The sequence below is a fragment of the Bos grunniens genome, chromosome 7 (genome assembly GCF_055505025.1).
Source record: "Bos grunniens cultivar Pamir isolate PY7600 chromosome 7, Bosgru_T2T1.0, whole genome shotgun sequence".
NCBI classification, from domain to species: Eukaryota; Metazoa; Chordata; class Mammalia; order Artiodactyla; family Bovidae; genus Bos; species Bos grunniens.
In genome coordinates, this window is record NC_141171.1 from 80,271,066 (window position 1) to 80,297,475 (window position 26,410).

A 26,410-nucleotide genomic window follows, 5' to 3' on the forward strand; every position below is an offset into this window, starting at 1 on the left:
TGCTTCCTTGTGTTTCCGTTTTGTTTTTGTGCTTTCTTGTGGAATGTTGTATATTTTTATATGCCAAATATAGTAACTTTTTTATGTGCTAATTGTGTGTTGTGGATATGATAAGCTTTAGCAATTATGAAATGCAGTCAAAAAAAGAACCAAATAAGCTGACAGTAATTAGAATTTCCGGAAGATGCAAGTGTGAGATAATGAACCCTCAGCGAACTTTTACCCCGACTGCTCATTGCGGTCCATAATTGGGCTAAACAGTTGAGGCAAACTTCTGGCTTTTGTAAATGCTGGACTGGGTTCACAAAAGCTTTAATGAACTGGAAACGGGTCAAAAACTCATTTTCAACTCATTAATGATTTTTTTCCCCTGAATGTATGGTCACTTAAAAAAAACAAGTTAATTGCCAATCTGCTGGTCAAAATGAATCCAACAGTCAGATGCACTGGGAATTTTCATAAAATTCAGTCACTTTTAAGTAGTATGAAGGGTGTGGACCAAGTACTTTTTGTCTAAATACCCTTTGTCATTCAGCCGCTCTGAGGTTATCACTTAAAACCGAACTGGTACAGTTCATATCTACATGCATAGTGCTCTGAGGAGCTTCCTGTTCAAAGTTAGGAAAACTTCGGGTTGCACTAAAACATCAGAAAAGTGACCTTATTTTTACTTGGAAGAGGAGAAGAAAAAGTGCATTTTAATACTCGAGGGAATTCTTCTCCTCACTCCTTGAAATGAAATGTTGGCAGAAGCTTCTGCATCATGTTAGGTCAAAATCAAGAGTGGGACTTCCCAGGTGGCTCAGTGGTAAAGAATCCTCCTGCCAATGCAGGAGATGCAGAAGATGCAGGTTCGATCCCTGGGTTGGGAAGATCCCCTAGAGGAGGAAATGGCAACCCAGTCCAGTATTCTTGCCTGGGAAATCCCATGGACAGAGGAGCCTGGCCGGCTACAGTCCATAGGGTTGCAAAGAGTCGGACATGACAGTGACTGAGCACACACACAGGCAGAGTAGAGTTAAGTTGTACAAGATCATCAAAGTCAGTGTAAAAGCCATACGTAGAAGTCCTCTGCCTCTCCATCTCAGGCACTGCCAAAATTGGCTAGTTATAGACACCCCAATTGGTCCAAATTTTTTAAAAAGCAGCAACACTCTAGAAGGACACCCCCTCAAATTTCCATACTCCATTTGACCTTCACCATAGCCCCAGTGTGAAAGCATGGTTGCCCATCTACCTGAGCTCCTCTGTAAGCATCTTGATTGGAATGAGTATGAGACAGTGGGGGAAGAATGGGCTCCCAGCAGGAACTGACCCCATACCCTCAACTGGCTGCTCTTCTGCCAGAAACTTTGAAAAGCCTCCTTGAATTGGGCTCCCGAGGAATTCCAGAGTTAATTATCCTGTTCCTAAGATAGGCACAAACGTGCAATGCCCTGTTCTTCTGAGGATGGCACCAGCTCCTCCAAGGCCAGTAACAAAGTAACAGCATCTAATTAAAAACCTGCATGAGTTTTTCCCTTTCTGCTCTTATTTGTTTTGCCTGTATAGATAGTCTCTTAAGACTTAATAGCCAAAAATAAATAATAAATAAAAGGAATAATGAAGGAAGGCAAGGACTCCAGGTAGCCTACTCTCCCAGACTCATCATCTAGGCTGGAATTTTAGAAAGCCCTTGACTTCTGGTTCAGTTATGGGTCTTAACAGCCACCTGAGGAGAAGCTGGAATTAAGATGATATCGATGCATAAACTGTTCCTTAAAATAGCTTTCTAGTTCTTTTCTTACTTAAATCAGCAAAGAACCCAAGTGGTGGTGTTTTAATTAGTAATTTACCAGCTAATGTCTACAGGACAGATGTATCCAACACCTTCATCGCCCTCATCTTTGCCTCACCTTTTCCAGCTCCTCTCTTCCCATCATTCCAAACTACAGATGCAAAATGACTAGGAAAAAAAAATGACCTGTGCTCATTTAGACCTGTGGCACCAAAACCTAAGACAGAGAGACATCTGCCACCTGTATCCTAGGGACAGTGATGCTAATAACCCGTGTGGGAATAGCACGGGGACCCATTCTGTTGCAACCTCCACACTAGACACCCTAGAGAGGGACAAAAATGTAGGGCTTGAGCCAAAAGGGACATGAGTGATACTCTGATTCAACTTCTTCATTACCCCCGGTAAGGAATCTAGGACCCACTGTGGCCAAAAGTCTTCCTTAAGGTCCCCGGCTGAGTTCAAGTTGAGTTTAGAGTTTCCTAAGTCTTAGTTCTGAGCCAAGTTTACAGATCTTACCCATAGGAGAGCTGAACGCACAGCAGAGAAAGAGATCCAGGTCTCTGAGGCTTCATGCTCTTCTGATACATCACCTCCACACTGAGGTACTTCTCTCCCAGTGTGACTTAGGGTCCTGGCAGCTTCTGGGGCACACCTGTGACCTCACTATTGGTTGGTGGTAGTTTAGTTGCTTAGTCGTGTCCAGCTCTTGTAACTCTATGGACTGTAGCCCACCAACTCCTCTGACCATGGGATTTCCCAGGCAAGAATATTGGACTGGGTTGCCATTCCCTTTTCTGGGGCATCTTCCCTGCCCAGGGATCGAACCCACATCTCCTGCATTGCAGGTGGATTCTTTACCACTGAGCCACCAGGGAAACCCCCAGATCTCACTGTTACCCAATATTTGAAAACTACATCTCCTTCCTTTATAATTTAGATTCTGAACATGATCATCAGCAAGATATCACAGGTTGTCACACAAAATACCAATTTTGTTCGTATCCACACTGAGAAACAGTAGAGAAGATCTGAGGTTGAGGACTTGAGATGGCTGCGGGGAGCTGCCCATCACAAAGTTAGGAAGACTCAAGGTTACCCCAGTCTTCATGGGCTAGTACCTTGGAGTCACTGAGGGAGCATAGATTAGAAGAGGACATTGTCTCATGGAAGTGTTTCTCAGTCCCACTTGAAAATAGAGGAAACCCACAGGGGAAGTAAAGAAGACCAGTGCCCACAAAACACAAACACAAAAGCAGGATCAGAGTGGGATTTTTCACACTGGCTAAATGAAGCAGTGGTGTTTTAGCATGATGGGAAGTGATGAATTCTCTGATAGCGTGAAGAGCTTAAGCCCAAGCAGAAATAGCTCAGAGCCATGATATGTTAGAACACTAACTTACTAGATTAGATTCTTTCCAGTTCACTAAAGTATTGGGTTGGGCCAAAAATTGGTTCAGGTGTTTCCATATCATCTCATGGAAAAACCCAGCGACCTTTTTGGCCAACCCAGTAGACACCAGAGGCGGTTGGAGTCTCGCTGGGATGTTTGTCATCTCCCTGACCCAGGAGGCCAGTGCGTGGCGCCGTCTCACTCCTCTTTGTGCTTCTCCTCCTGAAGCAACAACCCGGCACACAAGTACTACCTGGCGGTGGACCCCGTGTCCGGCTCACTCTTCGTGTCTGACACCAACAGTCGGCGGATCTACCGAGTCAAGTCTCTGAGTGGAGCCAAAGACCTGGCCGGGAACTCGGAAGTCGTGGCGGGGACAGGCGAGCAGTGCTTGCCCTTTGACGAAGCCCGCTGCGGGGACGGAGGCAAGGCTGTGGATGCCACCCTGATGAGCCCGCGAGGTAAAGGCCCAGCAACAAAGCCCCACCCCAGGGAGAGCTCCCCGAACACCCGGCTCCCTTCATGCTCGAAGTGAACTCAGCCCCAGCAGTCCCAAACCCAGCTTCTCCTAGAATCATTTAACTCTGATAGATGGCTTTGGTGGGTGGGTGAGTATTGTTTAAGAAGAAGTATTTCTTTATCTGAAGTAAACTTCATCTCCCACATAGGCTACAAATGGAAAGTGCAGTCGCTTGCCCCTAGAGATTGCTGACTGCTGCCAGTCATAGAGAGTCAGAAGGAAATGTCTGCTGTGTGAGCCCGAAGGGCAGCTGTGTGGGCTGGAGACAGAACAGAGCCCAGTGCGGGGAGCCTTCAACCACTCCCAGCTGTTCCTGTTAGGTAGCAGTGTATATAAAGTCCAAACAGTACCTGACATTTTGCAAATGCCCCATAATGGTAGCAATTAAGAATCAGTATAAGTTCCAAGGGACTGGGATTGGCAAGGAGGGGTTCTTGGCTCTGAGGGATCTCTATTTGAAAAGGACTAAAGATGCTGAAGGTTAAGGACCATCACTGAAAGGTCCGATCCTTGTTAGCATTTTTAGCTAAGCTGAAAGCACACAGCAGTGAAGATTAAAGACGGGGAGCCTTGGGCTTGGGCACTGAGGTGAAAATGCAGAAGAAATAAAGCTGCTGTCTGCCTCTTACCAAGGGAGTGCTAGAACCAGCATTCCCCCAGAATAGCAATGTGCCGACTGGAGTCACGGCTTAACTGGGAATACTTCCTGGAGGATATATTTTGAATTAGGAGTTTGTGACTGCAAGAGTCACTGTTTCTCAACCTTAGTGTGGCAATCAGTTGTGAAGGGTATTCCAGTAATTTACTACCAATAATTTTTCAAGCAGTGAACTTGGGAAATAGCTCTTTTCTAAAAAAGAGCAGATGCAAAATGATCTCCCCATTCATTCATTCGCAGCCTTGGTTCATTTGCAGCCCAAGGTTCTTTCTTCACTTGCATGGTGAAATAGCCAATACCCCAGGAATTAGCCAGATCGTAGCACAGCGCTCGGGAGAAAAGGTGTCGCCTTAAACGACTCTTGAGTGTGCTGTCCAGTCAGGTTCCTCATCCAAGAAAATAATGCCTAGCAGGGCATCCCCACTACCACCACCGCCCCAGCAGCTCTGTCCCTTGCCAAGAGACACACTCCTGCTTGTCCCACTCAGGTATTGCAGTTGACAAGAATGGGCTCATGTACTTTGTCGACGCCACCATGATCCGCAAGGTCGACCAGAATGGAATCATCTCCACCTTGCTGGGCTCCAACGACCTCACCGCTGTCCGGCCACTGAGCTGTGACTCCAGCATGGATGTGGCCCAGGTGGGATTCTCTCTCTCCTCTCATTTCCCATCACTGTGCCACACCTGATTCTGAGTCTGAACTTCTCACCTGGGTTCTCTTTGTGTTAGAAGTAGAGTGGGAGGAGATACAGATCCCAGGTTTGTCTGCAGAAGGTTTGAAATGAACTGGACAGCAAGATGGAATGGGACATGTGAGACAGGCATGAGAGAGAAATAGGAGAAAGAGAGAGGGGAATTCTGCTCAGAAGCGTGGAGCTGGTGACATGCTCCAGCCGTGGCAGATTATAGGGTAGGCGTTACTGTGTAATTACCTCTCTTCTCCATCATTATCGTGGGTTTGAGAACATACCATACGGTACTACATGTCAATCAGAACTTCCCTGTTAATCTGAAGCAATTGCACCCTCACTACATAAACCTTTACTTTGTGAAGTTGTAACTGAGCAGATCCCTCTGTGATATTCCCCCAAGTGATAGTCTTTTAGTCTGGGCTCTTACATTAGCAGAGAACAGAGGTTCACTCAAATGTACAACAGGAGTAAAAGGACTGTATACTTAAAACAACTTTATTGAAGTATAGTTGATTTACAGAAATGGGACTTGAATATAAGGGCCCTCAACCTGAGTCTGTGCTTACTCTTCCAAAAGGGTCTTTTCCAAAACCCTCAGTCAACCTAATTACTTCCAGCTCAAATTCCTCAACTAACTGACAACTGATTCCTAAGGTTTCCATTTCCGATTCTGCAGAGAAGGGAAGTGTTTTACGCAGTTTACTTTTTCAGGCAAACAGGCAGGTTGTAGTTCACTGGCCAGCCTGTGCATTGGCTGCCCTTGGGGCAGGGACCCATTCTAGACTGCATGGTTCCTTGCTGTGAATTAGATCAAGGTGCCTCCTCTAAGTGAACATAGCCTCCTCAGGCCCATGGCTTGGTGAGCAGAGCCTGGACTACATTACAGTAGCCCTTGAGCTCTGAACTACCTGTCCAACTATGTGTGGTGAATCCAACCCTGGCCCAATCATCTGGGGCTGCAAAGAGCATTGTGGGTAGAACTGGTGACCTACTCTAGCCCCAGCAGGTGATGCCACAGAAGATCTCTGTTCCACAGTCTCTTCTCCATCATGCCCAGCATGGACAGTGAGCAAGTGGTCCCATGATGGGCACTTCTACACTGTGTTAGGGGGAAAAAAAAAAGTATTTTCCCCCCAGTTGCATAAAATCAATAGAAGTGCCCTGCGCAGGTAAACACTGAGCATGTTAGAGGCTGTCCTTGAATTTGGTGCTGTATCATCCGTAGGTTCGCCTGGAGTGGCCAACAGACCTTGCTGTCAACCCCATGGACAACTCCCTGTATGTTCTGGAGAACAACGTCATCCTTCGCATCACCGAGAACCATCAAGTCAGCATCATCGCGGGACGCCCCATGCACTGCCAGGTTCCTGGCATTGACTACTCGCTTAGCAAACTAGCCATTCACTCTGCCCTGGAGTCAGCCAGCGCCATTGCCATCTCTCACACTGGGGTCCTCTACATCACCGAGACGGATGAGAAGAAGATTAACCGACTACGCCAGGTAACAACCAATGGGGAGATCTGCCTGTTAGCAGGCGCAGCCTCTGACTGTGACTGCAAAAACGATGTCAATTGCAACTGCTACTCAGGAGACGATGCCTACGCGACTGACGCCATCTTGAATTCCCCATCATCCTTAGCTGTAGCTCCTGACGGTACCATCTACATCGCGGACCTTGGGAATATTCGGATCAGGGCAGTCAGCAAGAACAAGCCCGTTCTGAATGCTTTTAACCAGTATGAGGCTGCCTCCCCTGGGGAACAGGAGTTGTACGTCTTCAACGCCGAGGGTATCCACCAGTACACCGTGAGCCTGGTGACGGGGGAGTACTTGTACAACTTCACGTACAGTGCTGACAATGATGTCACTGAGCTGATTGACAACAACGGAAATTCCCTGAAGATCCGTCGGGACAGCAGTGGCACGCCCCGCCATCTGCTCATGCCCGACAACCAGATCATCACCCTCACAGTGGGCACCAACGGAGGTCTCAAAGTCGTGTCCACGCAGAACTTGGAGCTTGGCCTCATGACCTATGATGGGAACACTGGCCTCCTAGCCACCAAGAGTGATGAAACAGGATGGACAACATTCTATGAGTAAGTCGACTTTTAAAGTAGTTCCTCAGAGCACTTTCCCTACTACCCTCGCTGGCATCAGGATCAAGTGTTGGTGTGGCTTTTAGAATCATTTAGTCATGTTGTCTTCCTGACTTTAATGCTTCGGGGTAGTCCTGTCCCCTCTGCCTGACTCGTAAGTGATTTGCATTATTGGGTGTCTGATATCGAACATCCTCCCTACAAGAGTTGGGAATTCCTGTTGTCTGCTTGCCGTTCCAGTTTCAGGATATTGGACACGCACAGCGCCTGAGAGATCAAGTGTTGATTAACTCTGCTGATTATTCATGTTTGCCGTGGGTGCGGAAATTAGAAACTAAAAGGCATGGTCCTGGTGGGGCTCCTGTAATTTGCCGATAGGTCCAGCAACACACTTGATTGCACAGACAGGTAGATAAACTCTGAATTTCCTCTTTAGCAGAAGCAGATCAATACAGATAAAGTGCTAGGTATATTAAAAGATGTGAGAGCTGGTCATATTTCCCCTAACAATTATCTCATACTTGATAGTCCTGCTGTTTGTTTTACCAAAAAGCTGTTTTCCCTCACTCCTGCAGGCAGTTCTTGGTCACCTGCCTGCTGCTCCAGGTATTAACCAGTGGGATGCCAGTGGGAGGAGGTTGCTAAGGCATGATTGCTAAGGTTGCTCCTTGGCTGGCTGAGACAGGGATGGCATGGGTAAGGATCTGGCTGTCCTTGATGGTGAAGGATCTGGTTAACCACTGTGTAATTTGGAGTCATTGCTTTCTGTCTGTGTGATGCTGCTAGCTGAGAATTTAGTATGTTGGCCAGGTGTTGTCACGGAAGGAAAGGACAGGAGAAAGAACAGAAGACTTCGTTGATGATCAGTCTTAAATTCAGGCATGTTCACTTTCTGTTTGCATTCCAAAGGCTTTAAGAGAATGTAAAGGAAGCTTCTGCCATCTGCTGGAAGTAGGTTGCATTGCCATCTTCCTTTGGGCAAAGCTGTCTTTCTCAGACTTCCGAAGCAGCCTGACATCCTTCAGGGCACTGGGACTGGACCACACTTTACCAGGTGACTCTGTCCCTGGAGGTGCCATCTGAGTGTCATCTTTGGCTCTCACACAAAGTTAAGCTAAAGCTGCGCTGTAATCCAAATGCCTCTTAGATTCTCAACTTCTCTTCTCACTTGCACCTGAAGACCCAACACATTTCAGAGAGAATTGGTGTCACTCTCAGGAGGCCAGTCTGAGTGGGCCAGGTATAAGAGGCTGGAGTGACAGAATTCAGGCTGAGGTGCATCCTGAGACAGGAACTCTTAAGTAGAAGAGTAGTTTCCAGAAGGGGCGCCGAACTAAATGAAAACATGGTCACTTTTTTTCCCCCTCATGATTGTTCAGAAGTTACACGGAAGAGAGAATTTTTTTCTCTCTTGATATGAAGAGTTGCTTTTCTTCCATAAAGTTGGCAAAAGATCATACATTCTCCATTGTAGGAGTTCAATGCATATGGTTTTCTTAGCCTCCTAAATAAGATGGTAGCTTCTATTTAGTGGTATTTGTTTTTCACACATTGTCAGCAAATTGGTTGTGTAATAGTCAGACACAAATTCGACTTCCTGTTGACATGGTCACCTTAGTGAAAACTTTAGAGAAAGGAGTCAACAAAGTCATGAACAAAACCCCACAGACGCCTGGATTCAGTTTAAAGAGTCAGAATTAAAGCATGTAGTTTTCCCATCTGATCTCTACATAATATTTCACTTTGAAAACTTTGTAAAACATTTATTTACTTGGCTACCCTGGGTCTCAGTTGCAGCACTCAGGATCTCTTAGGTGCGGCACATGGGATCTAGTTTCTGGACTGGGGGTCTAATCCCGGCCCCCTGAATTGGAAGCATGGAGTCTTAGCCACTGGACCAATACTCCACTTTGAATTCATCCTGCTCTCTCCTCACCCCCTGTACTCCTGCCACTCTCTCTCCTGCCAGGGCAGAGCCTGCCTTACCAGACCTGGGGCCCAGAGGACCGGCCCTCCAGAAGGGGGGAGTCTTCCCGGGTGGTGCTAGCGGTCAAGAATGCGCCTGCCAATGCAAGAAACATAAGAGACACAGCTTGGATCCCTGGGTCAGGAAGATCCGCTGGAGGAAGAAATGGGAACCCACTCCAGTATTCTTGCCTGGGAAATCCCATGGACAGAAGAGCCTGGTGGGCTGCCGTCCATGGGGTCACAAAAAGTCAGCCATGACTGAAGCAACTTAGCCTATATATATATATATAAAGTATTTATTAAAATTTTAATAAAATATATTTATATAGTATATAAAATACATTTATTATATAATATAAAATAATACTTTAGTACTTTAATATTTAATTTTAAATACTTTTAGCATTACTAAATATAAACTAAAATAAAGTAATATAAAGGGCTATTCTAGTCCTGATCAACTCCTCCCAACAAAGCAACAGAGGAAGGACGGAATATCAGCTCTGAGGGAGAGAGGGACGTTATATTCCAGGGAGCAGGGTTCAAGAGTTACTTTCTAGAATCAGCCAGCATTGCCACTCGAGGAGCCTGGAGTGGGTCCCTTTAAGGGGCTACCTTTATCCCCGATCCACTTTGAGTTGGGAAGTGCCCCGTGGAGAGCTGGGCAGGGATGAAGCCAACATGGGAATGCCCTCTGGACTGCTGTTGTGTCTGCTAAGTTCTCAGAATGGGCGCGAGTGGTCTGTTATCGCTGAAGGGCACAGGGCTACTGAAAAGGACAACCAGCTCTACACGTGCTCTCTCTCTGTCTCCTCCTTACTGCTTGTCACCATATGACATACTCTGTATTGTGAGCTTTATTTTGACCCTCTGCATCTAGTTTACACACATCACGAGGTCAAGGATTTTCATCCATTTTGTTCCTAGATGGGTCCCCGGATCCTTGAACAGTGCCTGGCACCTACGAGGAACTCAGTGAGTAGGTGCTGAATGAAGGAGTCAGATGCAGCCTCCAGCCCCACCTGAGACAAGGAAGGCAGAGCTGGTTCCACTGGGTGGCCATGAGGCCCCATTACTGGAACTCACAGCTCCTTGCCAGTGTCTCCAGGCTTCTTTGCAGAGAGACCTGAATCTTAGACATTTACTCCAGGGGTATCAAAAGCTGAATCTTCTTTGAAAGTTAAAGAAAACCTGCTTTTCTCCTGGTGGTCACTGAGATTCTGGTCTCAGCCTTAATTCTCTGTTCCCCAAAAGTAGAAGCTCCGGTTCCTACTGTTTCTCTCACAGCAATCTACACACTGTAGGTGTCCAGGTAATATAGTGGATTGGAATTAAATCATTGCCTGGGACTCGTGGAATACACTGCTCACACTGTCCCTACTTGGCAGCAAGAGTTGGAACACTGTCTGAGTTCTCCACTAAGCACCCCACATCAAACCACTTAGAACTGTTTTTTATTTTCTTATTTATTGAGGTAAAATTAATGTGTAACATTGTATTAGTTTCAGGGATGCAACATAATGATTCTGTATATGTTGTGAAATGACCACAATACATTTAATTAACATGTCACCATATAGTTACAAGAACCTCTTATGATAAGAACTTTCAGGTTCTACTCTCTTAGCAATAGCAACTTTCAAATATGTAATACGGTATTATTAATTACAGTTACCATGCTATATATTACTTCCCCATGACTTATTTTACAACCGAAAATCTGTACCTTTTGTAAGTTTATTTTATTGAAGTATAGTTGATTTACTGGAGATGGAAATGGCAACCCACTCCAGTATTCTTGCCTAGAGAATCCTGTGGACAGAGGAGCCTGGTGGGCTGCTGCCCACGGGGTCGCACAGAGTCGGACACGACTGAAGCGCCTTAGCATGCATGCACGTGTAGTTGGTTTACAATGTTTCATTAATTTCTGCTGTATAGCAAAGTGATTCAGTTAATTCTTTTTCATATTCTTTTCCATTATGCTTCATTATAGGATACTGAATATAGTTCCCTGTGCTATACAATAGGACCTTGTAATTTATCCCTAACAGTTTGCATGTGCTAATCCCAAACTCCCAATCCATCCCTCCCCAAGCCCGCCTTTCTCTTGGGAACCACGAGTGTATTCTCTCTGTATGTAAGTCTGATTCTGTTTCATGGATAAGTCCATTTGTGTCGTATTTTAGATTTCACACATGAGTGGTGCTGTGTGGCATTTGTCTCTCTCCCTCTGGCTTACTTCACTTAGTATGGTAATCTCTAGGTCCGCTGATGTTGCTGCAGATGGCGTTGGTTCGTTCTTTTCCTGGCTGGCTGAGTAGTATTCCATTGTGTGTGTGTACCACGTCTTTCTCGCTCCTCTGTCGATGGATATTGAGGCTGTCTCCATGTCTCGGTTGTTGTAAACAGTGCTGCTGGGAACACTGGGGTGCATGTTGTCCAGGTATATCCCCAGGAGTGGGATTGCAGATCATACGGCGACTCTCCTTTTAGTTTTTTGAGGAACTTCCATACTGCTTTCCATAGTGGCTGCACCAACTTATATTCCCACAACAGTGCAGGAGCTTTCCCTTTTCTCCGCATCCTCCCCAGTGTTTACTTGTGGACTTTTTGCTGGTGGTTCTTCTGACCCAAACTCCCATTGTAGGTTTTGATTTGTATGTCTCTAGCAATCAGCGAAGTTGAGCATCTGTTTATGTGCCTCTTGGCCATCTGTATGTCTTCTTTGAAGAGATGTCTTTTTAGGTCCTCTGCCCATTTTTTTGATTGAGTTGTTTGCTTTTTTGTTACTGAGTTGTGTGAGCTGTTTGTATATTTTGCTAAATAAGCCCTTCTTGGTCACATTGTTTGCAAATATTTCTCCCAGTCTGTAGGTCTGTTGTTTTGTTTATGGTTCCCTTTGCTGTGCAAAAACCTGTGAGTGTGATTAGGTCCCGTTTGTTTATTTTTTATTTCTATTGCCTTGAGAGACTGGAAATTATGTACCTTTTGACCCCCCTCATCTACCCCTCACTTCTAGCGACCACCAATCAGTTCTCTGTGTCTATACGTTTGGTTTTTCGTGGGGTTTTGTTTTTGTTTTTGAGACCTACATATAGGGGATTTGTCTCTCTGTCTGAATTATTTCACTTAATATCACGCCCTCAAAGTCCACGTGTGTTGTCACAAATGGCATGATTTCATTCTTTTTATGGCTGAATAATGTTCTGTTTATAGCATAGCTTTTTTTTTTGATTCATCTTGGAGATGGACCCCTTAATCCATATCTTGACTGTGGTACATAATGCTGCAGTGAATATGAGTGCATAAATATTTTCAAATTAGCGTGTTTGTGCTCCTCAGATTCCACCCAGAAGTGGAGCCGTTGGATCACAGGATAATTCTACTCTGTGAAAAATCCCCATACTGTTTTCTATAGTGATTGCACCAATTTACATTCTCAACAACCATGTAGGAGGTTCCCTTTCCTCCAGATCACCACCAACATGGTTTGTGTTGTTTTTTCATAAGAGCCATTCTAACTATTGTGAGGCAATATTTCAGTATGGTTTTGATTTGCAGTTCCCTAATGATTAACGATGCTGAGCATCTTCTCATGTACCTGATGGCCCATCTGTATATCCTCTCATTTGTTAGTCAAATTGTTCATGTTTTTGGCTATTGGGTTGTATAAATTCTTTCTATATTTGGATATTTTCTCTTGTCAGATTTGCAAATATTCTCTCTCACTCAGTACATTGCTGTATTTTGGGGATGGTTTGCCTTGCTGTGCAAAAGCTCTTTGGTTTGAAATAATCCCACTTGTTGGTTTGTGCTTTTATGACCTTTGCTTTTGTGTCAAGTGCAAAAAAAAAAACAAAACACCACAACACTAATGTCATGGAGCTTAGCACCTCTGTTTACTTCTAGGACTTGTGGTTTCAGGTCTTATATTCAGGTTTTCATTCCATTTGAGTCAGTTTCGTGAGTGGCAGAGGACAGTGTTTTACTCCTTCTCAGGTGACTGTCCAGCTTTCCCAACACCACTCGCTGAAGAGACTGTTCTTCCCCCACTGTATGTTCTCAGCTCCTCTGTCATAAACTGGCCGTGTATGTGTGGGTTTTGATTTGCAGTTCCCTAGTGATTTCTTGCCTGGAGAATCCCAGGGACGGGGGAGCCTGGTGGGCTGCCGTCTCTGGGGTCGCACAGAGTCGGACACGACTGAAGCGACTTAGCAGCAGCAGTGATTTCTCAAGATCACTTTGGCTATTTGGGGATCGTGGTTCTGTACAAATTTTAGGGTATTTGTTCTATTGCTATGAAGAATACTGTTAGAATTTTGACAGAGATTGCACTGAGACAGTAACTTGCTTTGGACAGCATGGATAATTTATCAATATTATTTATTCCAATCCATAAGCATATGCTATCTTTTCATTTATTTGTATATTCTTTGATTTCTTACATCAGTGTCATAACTTTCAACGTACAGGTTTTTTACCTCCTTGGTTAAATAGATTCCTAGGTATTTTTTTCTTCTTTGGTATAACTATAAATGGTTTTTAAAATTTTCTTTCTGGTACTTAGTTTATAGAAGCACAATGGATTTTATATATTTGTATCCTTCAACTTTACTGAACTTATTTCTGACAGTTTTTTTGGGTGAAGTTTTTAGGGTTTTATATACATAGATAGAATATGTTATTTACAAATAATACCTTTTTTCCTTGGCTAATTGCTCTGGATAAGACTTCCAATATTATGTTGAATAAAGTGGCATTCTTTGTCTTGTTCCTGATCTTAGAGTAAAAATGGTCAGATTTTACCACTGTGTCTGAGGTTAGCTATGGTCTGTCTTTTCATCTTGCGACATGTTCCCTCTATATCCACTTCGTTGAGGGTTTTCTTGTCAATGTTTTTCTGGATCTATTGAGATGATAATATGGTATTTCACATGGAATGATTTGCTGATGTGAACCATCTTTGCAGTCCCTAGAATAACTCCCACTTGATCAAGGTGTCTGAGCCTCTTACTGTACTGTTGAATTTGATTTGCTAATATTTTGTTGAGGATGCTTGCATTTATGTTGAGACACTGAATTGTAATTTTGTTTTCTGGCAGTGTCCATGTATATGGCTTTGGTATCAGGGTAATGCCAGCGTTATAAAATGACTTCGGTGTTATTCCTTCCTGTTTATTTTTTGGAAGAGTTTGAAAAGGACTGGTATTAATTCTTCTTTGCATATTCAGTAGAACTCACCAGGAAGCCAGCCAGGTGATCCTGGACTTCTGTTTGGTGGGAGGCTTTGATTCATGAGTCAGTCTCCTTACTCCTCATTGGTCTATTCAGATTTTCTTGTTCATTCATTAGTCCTTTACTTTGTGGAGCCCAAATTAAAGAGCATAAAGGAGCTGTTCTCACTAACTTGGGAAAGCATAATTAGTATGTTGTTAGGTAAATGGGTGGGTAGTAGAAAGCATCACCATTTCCCAGGGCAGGTGGGCGTGCTGCACCACCTGGCCACCCCCCCTTCCCCCTCTCTCCTTTTCTAGCTCCATGAGTCTATCCATTGTGGGGTTCTGAGTTTTGAGGAAGTCTTCAGCCCCAGGAACTGCTTCTCATCAGTGTATCTCTTCTCCAGCTATGACCACGAGGGCCGCCTCACCAACGTGACACGCCCCACGGGGGTGGTGACCAGCCTACACCGGGAAATGGAGAAGTCCATCACTATCGACATTGAGAACTCCAACCGTGATGACGATGTCACCGTCATTACCAACCTGTCTTCGGTGGAGGCCTCCTACACAGTGGTACAAGGTAAGTCCCTCACTCATCACCATCCTACCCACACCCTCACCCTTGACGCAGCCAAGGCCAGAGGCAGGTGTGAGTTACCAAGCCTGGGAGGACTTCCTAGCACCCCTCAGCTTGCAGTTTGAGCCCATAGCAAACTAACTCTATAAGACATCCACGTTATAGAAAAGGATTTAATCAGATGCAGGAGACTGTCCTTTTCCATTCCCACTTCTCTGTCACCAGCACTCCCTACTCACCCAACAAACACAGCTACCTCCTCAAAGGTGGTTTTAGTCTCATTCTGTCTACTAAACATTTGTGTGATGAGTCCATTGTCCTCAAGTCACAGAGCCCTTTAGCAGTCTCTTGCCCAGACCGTAAAGGTCTCTGACCAGCTCGTAGTTTCTCTTGCTGTTCAACATGACGCACACTCCAGGACAAGCACGGGGCCTGGCAAGAAAAGGAATTGTGCAGATTAATTTTTCTTTTAATTAAGATAGACTGTCGGTGGGCTAGCCCGTTGTCAGAGGATAAAAGTGTCCCATGGCAGATAAATGGTGACATTTCTGGACTATTATCCCATGACAGAGCCTGTTTCTATGAGTCTATTTCTTCTCTGCCAGATGATTAATGATGTAGATTTTTGTCTTTCTGCGTGATGGCTGCAGTCGCAGGAGTGACAGGTCCCCACTTGCTTGCTACCCCCAAAAGTTAGCATCTCGGAGGCCAGCCCAGCTGGACTCTGCCCAAATAATCAGGAAGCAACTTATCCATAAGAAGAGTCTCAGAGTCACATTTCCTACCTGGAACTTTTTGATAAAGGAAAAGGTCAGAAGTCTGATGGATGAGTGTAGATTCCATTTGGGCAGATAAACACACATTATCAGCACCCACTGGCTCAGTCTCTCTCTTGCTATTTGAGGCTCCTCAGATTTGTCTCGTGTGGAGGTGGCATCATGGTAGAGTCAGCAGCAAGGAGATGAGGGGCAGGAAGGCTGCTGCTTCTTGAAGACTCTTAGACTTGATTTGCAGTGGATCTGACCCATGGTAAACCATCAGCCTCAGGTTAGATGGTAGGGGAAAGGAAACAAAATTACATCTGTTTTCATTTATTTTTTTCCATTTCAGCTAAAATATATATGTTAAAGATCAGGGATTTGATTGACATGAATTGTGTAGGCAAGATACATCTTTAAATGTACTACTATTAATAGTCTTCAGTGAGGAGAAGAAAAATATCACAGCATAATTATTTCTAGAATGCCACATATTAATAATGTTTTTCTTTCCACGGATCAGTAGCATCTCTGCTACTCACCTTAACATTGCACGTGTGCTAATTGAAGGCAGCCTTAGACTGACAGCTGCAAAGTACCATGGAAACCTACAAAAATAGGGGTTCCGTTCTCTCATGACTAGCAGCATGGATAATTTATTTCCCTCTCCCTGCCCCCACTTCCATTTCTCCAGATCAAGTGCGGAACAGCTACCAGCTCTGCAACAACGGGACCCTGCGGGTGATGTACGCCAATGGGATGGGCGTGAGCTTCCACAGTGAGCCCCACGTGCTTGCGGGCACCATCACCCCCACCATCGGGCGCTGCAATATCTCCCTGCCCATGGAGAATGGCCTCAACTCCATTGAGTGGCGCCTAAGAAAGGAACAGATTAAAGGCAAAGTTACCATCTTTGGCAGGAAGCTCCGGGTAAGTCGTCCCACCCAACTTGTCCCCACAAAGTGGCAGGGTACACCCCCTTTCCTCAGGAGCTGAGGCCCTCTCCCAAGCCTCCGTGGAAGAAACACGTGAGTCGCATCCCTCGGGGACTTAGGTCTCAGGGAGAATGGTCTGCATTTTCTAGGATGGAAAAGGTGGGGATTTACCTTCAGCTGAAAGTAGAGATTCCCTTTGGTGTTCTTTTCATACTTGCCATTTTCTCTGTCACCTTTCACTGTTTGGCCAACTTAACAAATGAGCTGGTGCCTATGCCCTACTGTGTGCTTTGCTAAATAAGTTTTATAACACACTCTCTAGGCGCAAGGAGTTGACAGTCTGGTAGAACAGATGAACTCAGGATAATCCAGTGGGTTGAGCGAGAAGCTGGAGGAGCATCCCGGGTTTGGTGGGATCACAGAGGAGGAGCTCTTATCCACCCTGCAGGCATCAGGGAAGGCTTCCTAAGAGGAAGTAACAAGCAAGCTGCAGCAAGAAGTTTTAACCAACTCTAGCTTCCGCAGACTAGGTAACTCACCACAAGTTACAGCTTTTAAAACCAATATATAACATTCATGGAGGACTTTTATGATGCAAACACGACATTAAATGCTTTGCTTATATTATCTTACTTTCCAATGGAGGTAGGTATTATTTCCATTTTTCAGATGAGAAAACATGGGCTCTGGGGAGCTAAGTAACCAATTCCAGGGTACAATGGTTTGAAAATGCCAAGGACAGAACTCAGCCCCAGTTCTCTCTTTCTGTCTCATGTGCTAGGATTCTTAGCCAATAGGCTTCACAACTCCTGATTCCATCAGCAGTCATCCAGATAGCCTGGGTCCTGCTCTGGTCATTTACATGGCGTGAAGAGGGACGGGTTCTTACCTTCATGCTCACTGGGAACCTCTTTGGGATCTCAGTCTTTGTCAAATTCAACACCTATTTACTGAACACCTAACGAGGAGCCAGGCACTGTGGACACACTGGAGCTATACCGCACAAGATCCCTGCCCTCATACAGCTTACAGCCAGCAGGTGAGGCAGCAGACAGTAAACCAACTAACAGATAAAACATCATTGTAGATCGAGATACTCACAAGGAAGATGGTAAACAATGTGATGCTGCAGGGCTTCACAAATGCTTTGGAATTCCTGAGCTCAGAAGGCTCACCCACAAAAAAACCTGGGTCATAACTGCTACTGTGTTATTGGCTTGAAATCCAGCCAGCCCAGGTGACTCCTGCAGAACCAGGCCACTCCATGTTAAGATTCTACCTTTGTTTAGTTGGAGTTTAATTCTCCACATTAGGTTATCAGCAGTCGCCCATGTTTTTCTTCCTCTGCTGGTATCTGTAGAGTTGCAAGCTGCAGTATCTTCCTAAAGACAAAAATGAAATGAGATTAGTAACTAAATCCTTAATGACTGGATTTCAGGGCTGTATAATTGATTTTTGATACACTGCACTGTAGAAGTTGATTAGGAGTAGTAATCATGCCTTTTCTCTGGTAAGTCAGTGATGCATTTTGACTGAGTTTTTGAAATAAAGATAAATGCAGCCCTCAAATAAAATGGCCATAATCCCAACTCCGAATATTAAAAGTCGTAATAATGGTACTCGTGGTAATTAGCAGAAGTTAGGCACGCAAGTCTTATAACTGAATTTCTGCCAGGGTTAGATTTGCTGGCATCATGTTTATGCAAATCGAAACACAGCTTTATCTATCAACACCTCAACATTTAATTGTCTGGTGTTAGTTCCTGTAACAATAATCACATATCCATTTAGCTCTCTTAAATGAAAATCACTATGAGATTATAACAGGTTGAGTGGACTGAAAATGTAATTTGAAAATGAGGGAGAAAGCCTGGAATTTATTTGCATCTCATTTATTTTAATTCAATTCATAAATTGTTTAGTGAATGAAATAAAAGCAACTCCTGGAAATTGCTGGGGAGCCGTTGGGAGAAGGTAGAGGAGGAAGGTGGAGTGGCAAGTGCGAGTCACGTGATGTTGTGAGCTGTCAACGAGGCCAGGATGTCAAGAAGGGGGAACGCCACTGTATCAGTCGGGGGAGGATGAGCTATGATCGGTTAACAAATGGGCACAGATAAGCCCTGAAAGTGGGGGCTTAATGAACATGGCTAGATGTGGCAGGCATCACTGCCATTCCCCCTGGTGAGAACACAGTGGGGTGACTTCAACTTAACTGCAAGGAAGCCTAGGAAATGGTGTCTTTATACAAGCCTAAGAAGAAAATGAAAGGAGATTTGGTGACCACATAGCAGGGTCCCTGCCCTCCAGCTCAGGGCTGAGAGATGCTTCACAGAAGAGTTGGAATCAGTTCTACAGAGCAGGAGGAATTAGCCAGGCAAAGATTATCAGCAAGGGGTGATCAAAGCGTCGCTTGTGAAAAGGCAAAGAGGTTTCTGCCCCCACCCCCCCTCAAAAAAGGAATGGCATTTCAGAAAACTAACTCAGTGTGGCTGGAGAGAAAGGTCTGTGTTGTTATACTGTGAGACAGGGTGAGTTGGTCAGGGTTAGGATGGGAAGGGAATGAAGGGCATATTTTGCTAGGGTGGGGGTGCTGCTGCTCCAGGGTTTGGTTGGCAGAGTGACGTGTTGGGATTTGTCGTGTTAGAAAGACCTCTCAGGCTTCCTTGGGTACAGAGGAAGATAAATCAGATGGGGGCAGGATAGGAGGAGGGGGTAATTCGAACAAGAAACAAAATCCCTAGCAGAGAAGACAGAGGGAGACCTGAGCGCTACTTAGCACACACAGTTAATGGGATTTGGCAGCAAGCAGGGTGGCTATATCAGGCTCACCTTTAAGGGGCCGTTTGCGTGATCAGGTAGACTGGGAAGCCAAGGAGTCCTCCAGACTTCAAGGACTAGCCTGCCAGGCTCTGTTGTGGGACAGAGGCTGGGGCCTGAACCCTGAGACAGAGATGTGCGATTCCGGCAGCCCCAGCCCTGCCTCTTGGAGAGGGAAGAAACTGAATGAACTGTCACGTGCTACCACCGAACCAGCACCATTCCATCGTTGCTCCCCACCCCCGTGGATCTGTTTGCATTGATGCAAACAGCCTGACCTTTCCCAGGGGCTGGCCCACTCCTGAGAGTCTGGCCAGTTGAGCAGTGAGGGCCAAAGGCTCTGAGCATCCCTGGAGTTCAGAACCCCCAGAATGGTCCCCAGTGAAAGTCTAACCCACCTAGGTACCTGCTGCTTCCAGCTTTCCAGCCAAGGGCATCTCTCAGGGGAGGGATGCACCAGCAGCCCTTACCTAAAGGTTGAAGTTACAATGGTGGCTGGATGGACCATGGCCATTCCCTTCCACCAAAAGCTTTATGGCTTTTTTCCTTGGGCCAAATCTCGAGCAGTTGTTGCTGCCTAGACTCAAAGTGGAGAAGACTTTTCCTTCTGCCTCCCAAGGATTGCTCCAGGAATCTCTTTTGAAAACTTCCTCCTGCCTCCAGCCCTCACCACCCATCACTCTTCCCTGTTTCCTCTGACCTTCTCACAAAGCTATTACATCAGGGTACCTTGTAAGCTCTATGGGCATGAGGACCATCTCACGGCTATATCCCTGATGACATGTGATGGGCATGTAGGCAGTGGGTGATGAAGATATGATGACCACGCCCCCTTAAAAGGCTCCTCCGTGGAATGTGCATAGTCCATAAATGCGTCTGTCAGGAATCTTTCCACTGCAAGAAATAGGACATGTACTCAAATGAGCTGTTAAAAAGGGCATGCGTTGTGCGTGGCCTTGCTTCTCCCCACCAGTGACTTCACCAGCTCAAACGATATCATCACGTTGACATCTTTCTCCCGGACCCCTTCCATCTCTTATCAGTGTTTCCCTTGATACTTAGGCTCATTTACCCCTACCTTCAACTGGTGATCTCTTCACACTGGGGAGGTCAGGCAGGCTTGGCTAAAGATGACTCCAGGCTGCTATTAGCTCAGCTTAGTGACCCAGAGGGACGAGAAAGGGATCTGTTACAGAATTAAAAACCAAAATCCCTTTGAAGCCCTCTGAAGGGCCTGCCACAGCTGGAAGGGCAGTCACAGCCCTGGGCCAGTCCCACTGCTCCGGGAGGGGGCGGGGGGTCTGTACACGGCTGGGTCACGTGTACCACATGACGGATGGCTCAGGAAAAACTTCTAGATGGGGAAACCTCAAAGAAAGGGGGCGCTGCTCCCAAAGAAGGAAGACATGGTTACATCACACTCACACACCCCCTGTCTAGTCTTCCTCGTCCATCCTTCCAAAGCCTAATCATAAAACACACTTCTGGTCCCGAGGACTTGTTCATGCTTTAATGCCTCTCCCCTCCAGCAAGACTTCTTTCTATACTTTTGGAAGAGAGAACTGAAACCAACTCCTCCTGTTACGATTTAAAACTTCTGCTCTTTGCTAAGACAGGCTTACTGCATGATTCTCTCTGATAAGGAAGGCATATAACCACCCTCTAGGATATCTCCTCCTGATTATGATTTACACAGAGATTGCAAAAGCATGAAACAGCTACATGTGTAGGTAGCAGAACAAAAGGAAAATTGCTGCCAAGATAATCTTCCATCATGATATTGGTATTAGTGTTATTAGTATTCCCAGAAGGAGTGGGAGTTAGTAATTTTGTTTTGGTTTCTGTATAATTAGTATGACATTGCAATTACACGTTGGCTTGTGTTACTTTTACTTTTGTGGCAAATGACAGTGACACGGGAACAAGGTGGGAGGCAGATGTGCATGTGTGCCTGTGAACACACACACGTGAACTCAGTTCCGCGTGGGTCCCACTCTGGTAGGTCTGCTCACCTACAGTGTCATCACAAAAGCCTGAGCTTTATCCGCCCTTCCTGCCCCAGTGCATTCACTTTGCACCAACCCATGTTTTCTCCCCCCACCACCCCAAGCACCTATTATGTTCCTGGCACTGTATTAGGCACTGAGGATATATTAGTGAACAGACAAGACACTCAGTTCTGAGCAGAGCTTGTACAGACAGAACTTGCTACAAACATTACATTAGCTTAAATAATATATAATTAGAAGGATAAGCCTCTGCAAATATATTCAATAATATATCCCCAAACAAGCATTACTTTTGGATTACTTGCTATTTTGATTGGTGTGCTAGAAAAGTAAAAATACCCTCATGGAGCTTATACTGTAGCAAGGGGAAAACAGACAGTAATCAAATTAACTACAAATAATGTAAAGAAATGGTAATGGGTGCTGTGAGAGAACATGGTTGAGATAACAGGGCATATCTGATTGAGGTTAAGGCCACACAAAGAAAATGGCATTTGGGGTAAGAAATGAATGGAGAGTAGGAATTTTCCAGTAATGGAATGGGAAGAAAGCCTTCTGGGTTAAGCTACCAGCACATCCAAAGACCCTGAGGCAGAAAAGACTGTTGCTTGTTATCTGAGCAGAAGATGAGGCAGAAGGGCTAGAGCAAATTAGCTGGGGGTGGTGAGGTCAAGGGATTGGGACCTTATTGTGCTGGTAAGGATCTTGGAAGGGCTTCCCAGGTGACTCAGTGGTAAGGAATCCACCTGCCAAGCAGGAGACGCGGGTTTGATCCTAGAGTCGGAAAGGTCCCCTGGAGGAGGAAATGGCAACCCGCTTCAGTATTCTTGACTGGGAAATCCCATGGACAGAGGAGCCTGGTGGACTACAGTCTATGGGCGTCACAAAAGAGTTGGACATGACTTAGTGACTATAGAAATATAGAAGTCCCCACGAGACGTACCCACTGTTGAATGCAAAGGAGCATTCATCCATAGGCTGCACCGTCTTCCTTTCTTCTTAGAGGCTAAAGAGACGTACAGCATACTTGACATCCAGAAGTTCAGGTTGAAGGATGACAAGTACAAGCCCCATTCAGGTCATCTAGGCTGAACCTCCACATCAGACACCTCTCCTCTCTGCCACATGCCTCCCCAGGGACCACCTGCCTCCACCAGGATACCCGAAGCATCAGAAGTGAAGTTCTCTGACACCTGCGCGGGGCCCCTGCTAACCACCCAAGCTCTCACTTCCTGACCACCCCATCTGGAATATTCTCCCTAACCCACCTCCTGCCCTCACCTGTTGAACTCTCATACTTTGGGACCCCGACCCCACCCCCGAGGCAGCACTTTCTCTGGGCTGCTGTCCTTGTCGGCTCAGTTCTGAGTCTGTGTCCCTTCTCCATTCCATATACGCTCACAACCACACAAGTGTTCCACTGGTGGTTTGTGTGTCTTTATCCTCCTCTGACCTGTAAGTTCACAAGGGCAGGGGCCCTAACTGTTCTGCTCTATTTTAAGTATTGATCACATCAACAAGCATACATAGTAGGTGCTCAGGAAATGCTCAATGAATGGATGTGATTTTAAATTGACATCCTGAAAATCCACCCCCTCCCATCTGTGTTCATTCCGGGACTCGAGGGTTCCTCCCAGAATGACTATCACTGTTTAGAATGAAGACAGCCTTTCAGATATTTGGAGGTCACAAGTGTCCTGCTCACATTTTCTTGTCTCAGTTTTTCACATTAGAGCCTTAGATCTAACATGCTTATACCCAATCTAATTCAGTCCCCTTACTCACAAATGCTTGTCGAGCACCAAGCACTTTCCAAAAAATAGAGACCCTGAGAAACTTAAGCTAAAGCCTCTACCCACCAGAAGTTCACAGGCCATGACAGGTAAGGAAACCACGGCATGACCAGGGAAGGGTCTACTTTATAATGACAAAAACGATCCGTATCAACAATGCAGCTCAGATCCGGGTCTCTTCCACCTTTCCACCTCAGCGCCATCCAAAATAGCACATCATCACCAAATCATGTTTGCTTGGGGAATACATTATTTAACGTGTTTGCAGAGGCTTAACCTTCTAATTATGCATTATTTAAGCTAATATTAAATTGATAGCAAGTTGTTCTGTCTGCTCCAGCCCTGATCCCAACATAGCACAGAGTCATGTTGTATGGGAGCTGGGGAGAGCTGCTTTTTAAATCCTAGAGGACTGACCCAGAAAGGAAATGAAGATGTCATCCAGGCCAGGCTTCTCCTCTGGGTGGGTGAACAGCTCAACTCTCCAAGCGGGGAGTTCTGCTTTTCAACGCTGCCAGACAAGGAGACTCTCTCCCCCTCCTCCCTCACGAATCTTTTCAGGGTTTCCCAGACTTAAAGCAGAAGAGGCAAGGGTTCTGCTCTAAGTCTAACTGAGGTCTCTCCTCCTGTGCTTCAGTGCCACTTCCGGGAGGGGACCCAGCTCAGTGTTAATTTCTTCTTTGCAGTTTCTCGATTCACCGGCTCCCCACGCTGCCCCTCAAGCTAAGTTAGAGTCATCCGTTATGGGCCCAGCAGGGCCATTTTGACGACAGCGTTTCCTTTTCTCGGGGTTTTTTACGAGCCTCCTTGTGACAGGCGTGTGCTTGGTGAGATCAAAACATTCTGGAGGGAGATTCCACATGGGGAAACTACCTCCCAAAGTCTGCCCTCTGCAAAAATAACAGCCACGCTAAGTAGCTGAGTTTTATTAACTGGGGAAGCCAGGCTGAGGAAAATGCCCGATAATTAAAAATAATGGCTTCCTTGGAAACACAAAATTGTATTAATTTAAAAATTGGTTTCTCAATCACTGAATACCTACCGAGCTGGCTGGGAAGGGAATTGTGCTGATTCTGGCAGTGAAAATAATTCAAAATAACTTTTATGTTCTCCAGGAAGCCTCAAGGTTAATTTAAATATTGTTAGATGGGTAATTTAATTCGGAATAAGAGAGCGGTGTGGCTAAGTGAAAACTCCTGCACACTCTGAAGATGAGGCGGGGCAGGTGCCCACGATGAGCTGAGCATGCCTGTCAGACTCCCCACGATTTCGACCCCTACAGCCCAGACACCTCCTCTTTAGCAAAGGGACCCTCACAATTCAAGATGTTTGATTAGATGATGTGGCTGGCCCAGACTCCTTGGCTCTGCTTCCAGTGAATTTATCACACTTAATTATTAGAAGGATTGGATATTTTTATAGAAATTACACATTTCCAAAGTTAATCTCAGCAGTATCACCAAGGTGGGAATGCAGGTCATTCCTGACTGCTCTGCCCTTACAAGCACAGCAGCTAACAAGGCACCACTGAGAGCATTCTACAACTCAGGGTGAGGCTGAGGCAACTCCCAACACACGCACCACAGAGGGAAAGACAGATACATCAGAAGGGTCAGGGGCGCAGCTGCCCACAGACCACATTGCCCCTCCCCCAGCTGGCACAGCTCCACTAGTGGAGAAAGCAAGCTCATGGGAGGCATTCAGGGCCCCGCCCCACCCCAGCACTGTGAGTTGCTTTGTCAGAGCCACTACACCTGTATCGTCCTAGTGGAGAAAGCAAGCTCATGGGAGGCATTCAGGGCCCCGCCCCACCCCAGCACTGTGAGTTGCTTTGTCAGAGCCACTACACCTGTATCGTCCCACAGGCCTGCAAGGGAATCGGACTTGATGGGGGAAATGGGGAGGGGCCTGCAACAACCCACACTCAAGAGCGCAGCAGACCAAGTCCCTGCCTGCAGCACCCAGGTAGTAATCCCGTCGGGCAGCTTTGCTCAGCTGCAGAACCAAGTCTGACCAGGGAACTCACCTGGGTGCAAGTCAGGTCCTCAAATGAGGGGTGTTTTGCCAGCCCTGGAGCCCGATCTGCCCACCTCCCTCTCCAAGGCATGGAAGCCGAACAGTGCTCAAGCCAGGAGGCAGGCAGGCAGAGCGGATGGCCCCCAGAGCACAGTCTGTGTCAGGCATGGAGACTTCGCCTGCTATGCCAAGACAGGGATAGTTCATCCACAGTCCCATTGCTGCTAAGTGGAGCTCTCAGCTCCTGCAAACCAGAAAAACCTCTTCAGAAAACCTGGGAGGTGCCTGAAGCGGACCCCACACACACACACACACAGCATCCAGGCAGGGGAGCAGATCATAAGCCTGCCAGCCGCTGAGTGTGGCTCCCACCCAGACTGGCCAGGGTCACTGCCAGGAACACATAGAGAATGGACTGCACAGCAATCTCAAGCAGAGAGATGGGAAGGCTGAGCTGATAGCCTGTAGAGCAGAGCCAGTGGCCCTATTTGAGCAGGGAGCTTGGGGCAAGAGTTGGTTTGGATCAAGACCACAAACGAATAGCCTTACAAACCCTGGAGCTAGTTCTTCCACTGTGCCCAAGCAGGGAAACTAATGTGTAGCCCTACTCAGTGCTGACTACAGGCTTCATCCCACCCAACCAAGGAAACTAACCAGAGCCCTGCTTATAGTGGCACTTGAACAGAAAGACTCCGTGGCTTTTCCCATCTGCAGAGCAAAACCAGTAGCCCCATCTGGACAGGGAATTCAGTATATACACTTCCCAAATTCAAATCCCACGACAAAAAGCCACGCAGCCCTTGGATTCCATTCTGCTGCCTGACTAGGACAAGGACGCTACCTACTGCTGAGTATAGTAACCTGGCCCAATGGTCTAAAAAGCCTGACCAGAGAACCTAGGCAACTGCAGAGCCTATACTATGCCCTCCCTTAGGCAGGAAACTGAGATAAGAGTCCTGTCCAACTGTTCGCAGTCAGCAGCACACCCTCTCACCCCTGGCCTCAGGCAGTTATCTTACTCAAAAACAGATCCTAATATCAAGCCCTACCTGCTCAAAGACTTTATCAGTAGATACATCCAGAAACCAAAACTGAGCTAACTGGTGAAGACTTATCTCTACCAAAGCAAACCTATAAAGTCTAGAAGAGAAACCACTTACTTCGTTGCACAGATA

The 26,410-nt window shown here is 46.1% G+C and overlaps 2 protein-coding genes across 20 annotated transcripts in view; one reads left to right on the top strand and one right to left on the bottom strand.

Annotated features, from left to right (window-relative positions):
- Positions 1-26,410, top strand: part of TENM2 (teneurin transmembrane protein 2) — a 1,167,677-nt gene that overhangs the window by 1,096,657 nt on the left and 44,610 nt on the right. For all 5 annotated transcript variants that reach the window (XM_086412765.1, XM_086412766.1, XM_086412768.1 and 2 more), the window contains 5 exons: positions 3,399-3,631; positions 4,837-4,991; positions 6,269-7,143; positions 14,735-14,910; positions 16,360-16,595. In XM_086412765.1, coding sequence (XP_086268891.1) covers positions 3,399-3,631; positions 4,837-4,991; positions 6,269-7,143; positions 14,735-14,910; positions 16,360-16,595 — 1,675 coding nt within the window. The remainder of the gene's footprint in view (positions 1-3,398; positions 3,632-4,836; positions 4,992-6,268; positions 7,144-14,734; positions 14,911-16,359; positions 16,596-26,410) is intronic.
- LOC147369864 (uncharacterized) overlaps positions 15,067-26,410 on the bottom strand; it is a 61,740-nt gene continuing 50,396 nt past the window's right edge. For 2 of the 15 annotated variants that reach the window (XR_015167993.1, XR_015167989.1), the window contains 6 exons: positions 20,147-20,311; positions 19,430-19,582; positions 17,880-17,982; positions 16,772-17,065; positions 15,693-16,541; positions 15,067-15,339 (listed from right to left, as the gene is read on the bottom strand). Coding sequence is in view for 2 of the 15 variants with exons in the window: in XM_086412771.1 (XP_086268897.1) it covers positions 17,052-17,065; positions 17,880-17,982; positions 19,430-19,580; positions 20,147-20,211 (333 nt within the window). In the remaining 13 variants the exon portion in view is untranslated. Of the gene's footprint in view, positions 15,340-15,397; positions 16,542-16,771; positions 17,066-17,701; positions 17,983-19,429; positions 19,583-20,146; positions 20,312-20,495; positions 20,604-22,369; positions 22,433-26,410 lie in introns of those variants that run through there. The other 13 variants (XR_015167990.1, XR_015167991.1, XR_015167997.1 and 10 more) reach the window with 13 other exon arrangements.